Below are 10,228 nucleotides of genomic sequence, written 5' to 3' on the forward strand. Positions count from 1 at the left end.
ACCTAGTCAAAGCCCTCCTCTTGAAACTATATTTATAGATGTTAAAAGTACTAATATTATAATTATACCCTTCACCCCAATAAAAGTGAAGAAGAGACAAAAACATAAAGTAATTACATCAATGATACTCCAACATATTCATATTTTCCAATAGTAGCGAAGGACACAAAATTTGAAGGGGTTGTAGAGACGAATGGCTGAGTCTATTATACCATTGAAGTGCCTTGTGTTGTGAGCTAGATGTGGCAGTGACTGCTAGTCGATCGAGATAGTAGAACTCCCCTTGTTCATGGCCTCCACCGATCACCTGTTTCGTGAGTAGGTTCTGAAAAACACAAGAAGTAGGGAAGAAGGTAATGGATCAGTTAATCTTTTTGGTTAATTGTCTGACACACAAAAGATTCAATGGAAATTGTGGAATAAATAAAACATCTTCTAAGGGAAACGTCGATGTAGTAAAGGTGGATCTCATCCCATATACTGTGGTTTGGGACCCATCGGCTATAGAAACAAACTTGTCAGTCAAACAAGGAGAGATAAAACTTAAAATTTTACCATTACCTGTTAGGTGTTCAGAGGCCCGATGTTATATTTTTAAATACGATCTATTAATGTTGTAATTTCATAAATGGTCAAGTTCAAAATAAGACAAAAAAATTTAGTAAAATTTTGAAACTTAGGATACTTTTATTTTTTAAAATAAAAAAAAAAAAACACTAGAAAGCGAGAAACATAGAGGAGGAGGAGGAGTCTCCCTCACTCCTCTTCTTTCTTTCTAACGAGAGAGGATAGGAAGAGGAGGATCATCCTTCCATGGAGGGAAGGGGAGGGAGCAACCCTCTTTGTCCACAAAAAAAGAAAAAGAGGGGAGGGGTGGTCTTCTCCTCTCTTGCTCTTCATAGGGTGGGGAAGATGACCTTCCCTCTCTCTTTTTTCCCTATGTGCGAAGGAGAGGTTGAGCAGCAATTTTTGAAATTTATTTTGAAGTATTAAAAATAAATTAAAAATTAAAAATATAATTCAAATATTCTGATTATTCAATTAATTTTAATAATGATCTTACTTTAAACTTGCTCACGAGGTTCGAATGACAAGGTTGTATTTATAATTATATTATCTATTTGGTCATATTTAAAAATACAAAGTCATATTTGAAAATTACCAAAAATAACAACGTCATAATCAAATACTTGAAAATCCGCTCAACATTCAGATCGCATTAGGAACTTTGTATTGATCGGATCTTAAATCCGTCTCAATGTCGGATCCACCCATGTCCGACCCGTTAAACGGCCCACAGGACAAAAACTGGTTTTTACGCGGCACCTCGTTTGTCTTCTTTCTTCAAAATCTGGCCATGAAACCGCCGGCAACATCATTACTGGCATCACCAAGTGCTGGCTATACAGAGCAGGAAGCCATGCAGAGCGAAGAATGTCTTGATCATCCCTCACCTAACACCACCTTATGTCATGCCTAGATCTGTCTCTGCACCCTATAAATACCCGATGGACCGAGACTGCTTATCTCACAGACTGTGTAACATTCTTCACAGATCACCTTGCCTGCGTATATCCATGGCCAGAGCAATTCTCGCTGCTCTTTCCGTCCTCCTCCTCTGTGGGGTGTCCCTGGCTCAGTTGGATCAGCCGCTGCCGTGGACGCAGAGCCCTCCTCAGGGCAGGTTCCGCGTACAGAGCCAATGCCGCTTGGAGAATCTGAGGGCCCTGGAGCCTACTGAACGATTCGACGCGGAGGCTGGTCTCATCGAGTACTTCGCCGAGAATGATGAGCAGCTCGAGTGTGCTGGTGTGGCCGTCCGCCGCACCACAGTGGCTTCTCGAGGTCTTCTCTTGCCGGAGTACTCAAATGCCCCTAAACTCGTCTACATCCTCCAAGGTCTTCAATTTCTACCTCTCTCTGTGTGTTTGGATCTCTTCACCCAGCTCCATCCTTGACCATATATGTTAGCTTGGATTAAGTCCATAACCGGGGGCTGCTGCTGCTTGCAGGTAGGGGTTACACGGGCGCATTAATTCCTGGCTGCCCTGAATCCTTCCAATCTGTCCAACGTCAATCTCAACAAACTGAGGAAAGAGGGAGCGAGAGGTATCGCGACCAGCATCAGAAGATCCGAGAATTCCGAGAGGGAGACATCTTAGCTCTGCCTGCAGGAGTCGCTTACTGGTGCTACAACGATGGTGAAACTCCTGTTATTGCAATCGAGCTGTTTGACACTAGCAACAACGTTAACCAGCTTGACGAGAACCTCCGCGTAAGCAATCTGATCATCTATGTAGTAATCACATTTTCTTACCAACGAAGGATGAGCTCGATCTTTGATTCCCGTGTGTCCTCTAACTCTCTTAATTCTGTCTTGTTTGTCTGGTTTCGAATTGCAGAAATTCCAACTTGCTGGAAACCCGCGACGGCAATCTAGTTGGGCTGCAACTCAGCAGGAGGAGAAGCAAAATAAGAACCTTTTCAGTGGCTTTGATTTGTCACTGTTAGCAGAGGTACTGGGTGTGAACATAGAGACGGCGAGGAATATCCGGGGTGAGAATGATAATAGAGGCAGTATCGTGTTCGTGGAGGGTGGGCTGAGATTGGCCATACCATCAGCCACACGGGAGGAAGAAGAAGAGCAGCAGAGAGGATCGAATGGCTTGGAAGAGACTCTCTGCAACACAAGACTCAGATACAACATTGCAGATCCTCGACGCGCCGATGTATACTCTCCCAAAGGAGGCCGAATCACCAGTATCAACAGCCAGAAAGTCCCCATTCTCAACTTCCTCCAACTGAACGCAGAGAAAGGAGTTCTTCAGAGGGTAAGGGAACCGGCACAATCAAATAAAATCGAATCGTGCGCCTAGATTATAAAGTTCTTTCCTCAACCAGACAACGCCCCATTATGTTCTATCGCCTAATATTTACGCTGTTCGATCAATGTTGTTCTCCAGAATGCCATCTTTGCACCACACTGGAACACCAACGCCCATAGCGTGTTGTACGGCACCAGAGGCAACGCCCGCATTCAGATCGTCGGCAACTACGGAAGACCCGTGTACGACGGAGAGCTTCGGCAGAATCAGCTGATCACGATCCCACAAAACTTCGCGGTGATGGCGCAGGCAGGAGACCAAGGCTTCGAGTACATCTCATTCAAGACCAGCGACAACGCCATGATGAGCCCGATCGTGGGAAAAGGCTCGGTGATCAACGCAATCCCGGAATCCGTCCTGATGAACTCCTACCGCCTATCGAGGGCGGAAGTCCGTCGGCTGAAGGACAACAGACGCTATGAATTGGGCGTCTTCGAGCCCTCTCAGTCCAGGGGAAGCGCCTCTGCTTGAAATGATATCGCCGCGGCGAACAAACCTAGAGACCTCATTCGGCTTTTATACTCTTATTAGTCGAGTTTGTGAGAAGAATAAAGCCTTGCACTGTTAGATTGTAGGCTGTTTTGTAATAAACCAGGACTCAGCTCGTTATTACTATATTATCCTACTCAAATTGGGTTAAATTGAAACTTCCCATTTTTTTATTTAGTAATTACAATTTTAAAATATTATCTTTATCATTTAAATTATTTAATATTATATTTTTCTTTTAATTTTTAAGCTCATTCTATATTTCTAAGGTTGCACTTGCATTGAAAAACTTTTTGGTAAAATAATTAATATATGAATTAATTAGGTGAATTAAGGTAGTTAATGAAAATTTTAAATATTAATCATACAAATATTATATTTTATAATTTTTTATATAATTTTTATATTTAAAATTTCCAAATCATATACCCATTTTAAATATTTTATTAACTAAATACCTAAATACAATTTTTTATATTTTTATTTTTAAAATAATAAACTTTAAAATATTAAAATATAAAAGAGAGTTTTTAATAGGTTTGGTTGAATGGTAAGTAGTTTGTTTGAAAAGTTTACGGATGGACCTCCGTTATTAGAGCACGAAAGTGGGGTTATTCTCGTCAAAATTGTTCCATCGAGGCGACAAATTTTTTGAGAAACGAGCAATAAAGACAAACCAGAGCTGTTGTCTTAGGCTGGTTCACGGGGGATTGATGTGGGATTGATGTGGGAGAGGAAGGAGTGGAAGCAGAGAGAGGAGAGAGTGCGGAGAAAGATTTGAGGTAGGTCGGAAAATGGAGGGATACCGTCTGGTTTGCAAACTGTGTTTTCTTCTGTTGGCTTGCCTGGGCTTTGCCGTGGCCGTTGACAGAGATCCGGCGACTTCAGAAACGAGAGGGTTTGGTTTCGTTTACACGAGGAACAGAGGTCGCTGTACGCCTCAGTAAGATTTTTTGAGCTTCCGCCTTCTGAAATATCGTAGTTTTGTTTCATTCAGGGAGTTTATTTTCCATAAGACATTTGAATGAAGGAAAAAATCGAACAAGAAAAAACTCGGAAAAGAGGAATTTTCGCATCTAGAGAAGAAGATGTTTGACGAGCAGATTTTTTTTTTCTTCTTTTTCGTTCTATAAAATGAGGCTTTGTAGTTCGTAGTTCATACTTCAAACTTACAGATCACATCGGAGAATCAGGGGAAAGTGACTGTTCGTAATTGCTCCAAGATGCCCTTTTTTACCTTCAACCTCTGGGTCGGTCTAACTTGCGCCGGGTGTTTCAAAATTTTTATAACAATACCGTACGTCGGCAATTCATTGCCCATTACATCTCTGACTCTGCGCTTTGAAATTTTTTTACCAAGTCGAACCAAACATAACAATGAGGTATCCGTGACAGATACTGGAGCAGCAGGACGGAGGCGTGGCCGAAGATGGTGCCGCAGCGTTCATCCGTGTCAAAGATCTTCGGGTCGCAGGTTATGGATCGCTACAGATCAGAACTGACGCTGCTGGAGGCGACGGAGAGAAACGACGAGAGCGACGTCTTGTCGCGGTTGCTCAAGCAGTCGACGGCGGCGCTTCTAAATTCCTACTCTCGCAAGGGTTTCCCCTACTCCGCGTGGGAAGTGAAGACTCTCCTCATACAGGCGTTGGTCTCAGAGGAAGCAGCTGCTCGGCAGAGTGATCGTTTCGCGGCGGCTAATCGCGCCTGCAATTAGATGGAAGACGCTGCCCCCCTATCCTAAAACATTCCAATCTATCCCTGCCGAAAATGTAATTTTTTTTTTCCTCTTGTGTTCGCTCATTTTTTACCGGTTAACAAGTGCTGAAGTAGGAAATGGAGTCTCGAGTCTGCCATTGTAAAGATCAGTAAACACCTGTTCTTGTTTCTTCAATTCTGCCCCGGATTATGTTGAAACTCAAGCTTGTTTGCATCGATCGAAAGCCATTGTCCGCATCAAGTCGAGTTACTCGGTGAATTGCAGCCTCCCTTTTGTTGATTAGCATTAATTGGCATTATCTGACTTGAGAATCTTAATCTTTTTATTAAATTGATTTTCAACCATAGCACAAAAAGATTCAAAGATATATAAATACTTTCTATATATCATCAATTAAATAGAGCCAATTAAATGACGCGGAAACTACTTCATTTTGCCCAGGAAGAAATATAGAGCAGTGATGCTTCCAAGCTCACCAAACTCAGAACTTAAATAGGTTGTTGCTACGACCATCAAAATGGAAGAGTCCGTGTTACAATTCACTAAGGGAAGTGGTGGAATAAAATAGATGTGTATGTGTGAGTAGAACAACTACATTGTAAACTTTGGGAATGTTGTGCCTCATCTATAGTGAGGGGTATATTTTGTTGAACAATCAATAGGGCCATGTGTCTAGAATACACATACATGAGAAAAATATTAACTAGGAATAAGGAATGGAAAGTTGACACAAGTTGTAAGCGTGGGTATAATAAAGACCCAAGTAGAGGGTAAGGCGCCTCAAATTAGTGAGGAGTGTGCACCGGATAGAGTATTTAGTGAGGGCATGTCAGGAAATAGTGTTAATGTTGGATGATATGATAGATTGTCATTTTATATGGGAAGATCCTATACACCATTTACAACAACCTGGGTGTTCATGATGTTCTATCACCCCAAGTTGAGGGAGAGTGTTAGAAGATGAGCCCAAGCCTACACGACCAAGGAAAGCCCACACATCCAAGTGTGTTAGAAGATGGGCTCAAGTCCTTAAGACCAAGGAAGACCCACACATCCAAGAGATATAGAAGATGGGCTCAAGGCCCATATACCTACAAAGTGATGACATGATGGTAAATAAAGAGTCATTTCATAGATATAACATTGATGTAATTAGTTTAAGTTCTAGAGGTATTATTGTAATATTATAGTTTTATCAATCTATAAATTGAGTTTCAAAGGGAGGGTTAAGACACAAGTCCATAACCTCTTTTCTCTCTTGTTTTCTCCAATGGGTCTCTCTCTTTTTCTCCATGAGTTAAATCCATGGAGTCTAAAATCAATTAGTTGGGTTAACTTGAGCCAACTCGGACCGAGTCAACTTAGTTTGGATCAACTCGATTTGGGTCACCTGACTCGGCCCACTTGTTTTCTCTCTCATTTATATGGGCTTGGGTCCCGAGTTCTACACATAGTTCTTCCATGACTCGGCTATATTAGTTTACTATTTGACTCGGTTCCTTGCCTCCGATTGGATTATTATTTTGAAGTATGACAACTTATTCCTTGGTCAACATAATATTTGGTGCACAACCTTTTGATAGACTCGTTTTATTGGGTCATTTTTTAAGGATTTTTATTATTTGGTATGTGTTATTGGGCCTAAGTCCATTTCAGTTGTTGCTATTGCGTCTCTTTGGTTGAGACATTACTATTGAAGAAGGACTTCTCAGATGTTGACTGTTATTAGCATTGGCTATTCTAATGAAGAAGAAAGCGCATGGTGGCCCCAAAATATTATCTTCTAGGTGATTACCCGTTAACCCCCCTTAATTGGCATATTTACACCTACCATTTGAGAGTCACCCAGTGGAGGGACACCGTGATGGAGGAGTTTATTACTACATTTATGAGCAATGCCTAAGACCCACTACCTATAGAGGATAGGAGTGTGCCCAACATCCAACATGAGTCATTTGACCAGAGTATGGAGCGATGTCTTACGGTTAGGAGTAATTTTACTCTCACTTATATTATGCCAAGTGAGCCTCTTGGAAGAGACCACCAGCTTGAGGGGGAGTGTTGAAAGATATGATGAATTACCATTTAATATAGGAGGATCCTATACACCATTTACAGCAAGTTGGGCGTTCATAATGTTTTCTCACCCCAGGTTGAGGGAGATTGTTGGAAGATGGGCCCAAACCCACACATCCAAGTGTGTTAGAAGATGGGTTGAAACCCATAAAGCCAAGGAAGACGCACACATCCAAGAGACGTGGAAGATTGACTCAAGGCCCATAGACCAAGGAGAAGGCTCATAGGCCCACACAATGATGGCAGGATGGTAAATAAAGAGTCATCTTATAGAAATGGCATTGATGTAATTAGTTTAACTTCCAGGGGTATTATTTTAATATTATAGTTTTATCAACCTATAAATTGAAGTTCAGGGGGAGGGTTAGGACACAAGTCCATAACCTCTTTTCTCTCTTGTTTTCTCCAATGACTCTCTCTCTCTCTTTTTCTCTTTTTCTCTATGAACTAAATCCATAGAGTCCTGCAAATCAACAATAAAAAAAAAAGAATTTTTTTTTATGTTTCACGTGATCTAGTAGTAGGTATATTTGTACAAATGAAAAGTTAGAGGATGAATTGGGTTCATGTTTGTGCTAAATAATCGTCATGATATATCTATGCTGGATTGATGTTATTATTAGACAATTCCCATTGTGTTAATGGAATGATACGTGTAGGAGTGTATTTATAGAATTGTTTGATGATTGAAGTATGCAAGAATTTTGAGTTGGGTTAAATGGTGAAATTTTATAGAAGCATGTATAAATTTTAAGTTTGAATACGTTCCATCTTTTATAATGATAAATAATGTTCATTTTTGAGATTCCTATTTGTGTTCAAAGTTTTCTATGACCACAAGTAGGATATACTGGGCAATAGCTCAACTACCTTTGTGGCAACGTTTTTCAGAGGAATAAAAGAGTTGGATAGCTTGTTTCATACACGGGCGGAAGCACTTAGGGTATATTTGGCCCATAGAAAAGAAAAGAAATGAAAAGAAAATAAGGATTTGACCATTATAAATCCCAAAAATAGTTGGTGAAAACGAGATAATGATCAAACTTTTCTTTTCATTAACTTTTTTTTGGAATAATAATGGTTAATTCTTGTTTTATTTTATTTTATTTTATTTTCTATGGGGTTCCAAACAGACCCTTAAGGAATCATAAATAGGAGATTGGGTAGATGTATAAGTTTGAGTTTGTTAGACAATTATAATTTTTAAATTATAGTTGGAGAGTTCGTACCGTGGATATCTTGAACATGTACAATATATGATTTAAAATATGGAGTTTGACACTAGGCCCTTCAAAGTGTGAATACTATTGTGAACTTAGGGGTATTTCTTTGAGAGTATGATAATATGGCAGGTATTAGAATGTTAAAATGATGTAAGTAGAAAAAAATTTACCACCTTAAAGAAGGAGTATCATGTCCGATATTGTATGAGTAAGAATTCGAGTGTGATAGGTAGGTATCAGGGTGACTTGATGGTAGATATATTCTTGGTAAAAGTCACTAGTGTCTAATACAATGTGTTTGTTATGAGGACTACAATGTCGGAACGAAGTTTGCCACCTTCCATTTTAGGCAGTAGCCTTGAAGATGCATTCCAAGACATTATAAAGTATGACCTCTATCATACAACAACTAAAAGAACAACGAGAGTTGAGGAACCTATTGATGCTAAGCAATGGCACCTTATAAAGAATTATATGGAAGTGTAGATCCTTTGTATTTGGGAAGAAATAGAGAAGATTCACCCCGGGGTGTACCTTGTCTCAATTTAGAAGACTACAAACTTCATTTTAGGGGGATAGAGTGTTACATTCGACTAAGGGCAGTGGTGGAATAAAAGAGAAAGAGAGGGGCATTGTGGTAAATCTAGAGGAAGGGTTTAAAAAAACGAAGAGGGGAAAAGCGAAGAAGCAGGAAAGAAAGAAGGGGGGAGGCTTGGCAAGGTTCATTCGATTTCAAGAGGAAGGAAAAAAAAAAAAGAAAGATGGAGAGAAAGGAGAGAGGGCACATGACACAACGAGGAAGATAGAAGAGGAAGAAGGAGAGGAAGAAAGTGGTAAGCTTTCCCTCCTTTTGAACTCCTAATTCCGTGCTTCTCCCCTTTTGATCTTAATGACAAACTAGAGCTTTCCATAGTGTAGATGATACTTGTTCTTTCACTTGATTTAAAGTTTTGTAATTTTGTAATTAATAAGTTCAAAATCTAGTTGCCCCTTCTCATTTCTCCATCTCTCTTGTTGATTTTCCTAATTTTGGATTTGAGTTGTACCACCTTGAACTAGAGTGTAATGAGTGTAGATTTAAAACTAGTAGGGTTTTGAAATTGTGTTATATTCGATTTGAAGGTGTTCATTGATGTGTCAAGTTTTGGATTTTTGAGTTGATGATTTTGACTTGGAATAAAACTGATTGGGTTCTTAAATTTCGAATTTCAGACTTGATTAAGTATGAAAAGAAGCATCAATTGGGTTAAGCACCTAAAATTGATGTTTTCAATTCTGATTTAGGGAAAATGAATTCAAAATTTTTATGTTTGTTTCGATTTAAGCTTTATTAAAGGTAGGTTAAATTTAAAATTTTAAAATTGAAGTTCCTGAATTGGTATAGGGTTGAAATTGGTTCAGGAATGTCATGTTTCATTTGATTTAAACATGATTAGAAATAGGTTAGGTGTAAACAATTTTTCAAATTGAGATTCCTGAGTTCGACTAGGGTCAATTTGGGTTTTTTGTTGACCTTAGGTTGACTCCCACATTGTTTTTTATGATAACAAAACTTAATTGAACTAAGAAGTTGAAAATTCAATTATTTCAAATACTTCAGGTTCAAGAGTTAAAATATCTTAAGGTTTAAAGCGTCAAAGCCAAATTCAAGACTTCAAGCATAATTGAAGAACATCTCTTGAAGAAGCACCTACAAAGATGAAGACAATGAGAAGACAAGAGTTTGAGTGTAATAGACAAACATCTAAACACAATCATTTTTGTAAGAGAACATTCTAAACTCCCTCTCCTTAAGTAACTTTGTAAAATCGGAACTTTAGATTATAAATTGCATA

General features: G+C 39.3%; 2 protein-coding genes across 2 annotated transcripts; both read left to right on the forward strand.

The window, feature by feature from the left end:
• The first annotated feature begins 1,508 nt into the window (after positions 1 to 1,508).
• Positions 1,509 to 3,356, forward strand: LOC137948658 (cocosin 1-like). The gene is made up of 4 exons (XM_068794775.1): positions 1,509 to 1,899; positions 2,013 to 2,275; positions 2,403 to 2,831; positions 2,964 to 3,356. Exons 1-4 carry the CDS (start codon positions 1,509 to 1,511, stop codon positions 3,354 to 3,356), a joined length of 1,476 nt encoding a protein of 491 aa, XP_068650876.1.
• Positions 3,357 to 4,084: 728 nt separating this feature from the next.
• On the forward strand, positions 4,085 to 5,352 carry LOC137960118 (uncharacterized). Its single transcript, XM_068807618.1, has 2 exons — positions 4,085 to 4,317; positions 4,770 to 5,352. The coding sequence occupies exons 1-2, from the start codon at positions 4,169 to 4,171 to the stop codon at positions 5,089 to 5,091; spliced, it is 471 nt and encodes a 156-aa protein (XP_068663719.1). The 5' UTR covers positions 4,085 to 4,168; the 3' UTR covers positions 5,092 to 5,352.
• The last annotated feature ends 4,876 nt before the right edge of the window (positions 5,353 to 10,228 follow it).

The sequence above is a fragment of the Aristolochia californica genome, unplaced genomic scaffold (assembly GCF_029961685.1).
Source record: "Aristolochia californica isolate CCGP_79_NKW_82.1479 unplaced genomic scaffold, dmAriCali1.0.hap1 SCAF_1, whole genome shotgun sequence".
Lineage (NCBI taxonomy): Eukaryota > Viridiplantae > Streptophyta > Magnoliopsida > Piperales > Aristolochiaceae > Aristolochia > Aristolochia californica.

Bases quoted from the DNA above. Each gene is read 5' to 3' on its own strand.
- LOC137948658 (XM_068794775.1), top strand. From the start codon at position 1,509: ATGGACCGAGACTGCTTATCTCACAGACTGTGTAACATTCTTCACAGA. The intron at 1,900-2,012 runs GTCTTCAATTTC...TGCTGCTTGCAG, and splicing joins ACTCGTCTACATCCTCCAAG to GTAGGGGTTACACGGGCGCA. The intron at 2,832-2,963 runs GTAAGGGAACCG...GTTGTTCTCCAG, and splicing joins AGAAAGGAGTTCTTCAGAGG to AATGCCATCTTTGCACCACA.
- LOC137960118 (XM_068807618.1), top strand. From the start codon at position 4,169: ATGGAGGGATACCGTCTGGTTTGCAAACTGTGTTTTCTTCTGTTGGCT. The intron at 4,318-4,769 runs GTAAGATTTTTT...TATCCGTGACAG, and splicing joins AGAGGTCGCTGTACGCCTCA to ATACTGGAGCAGCAGGACGG.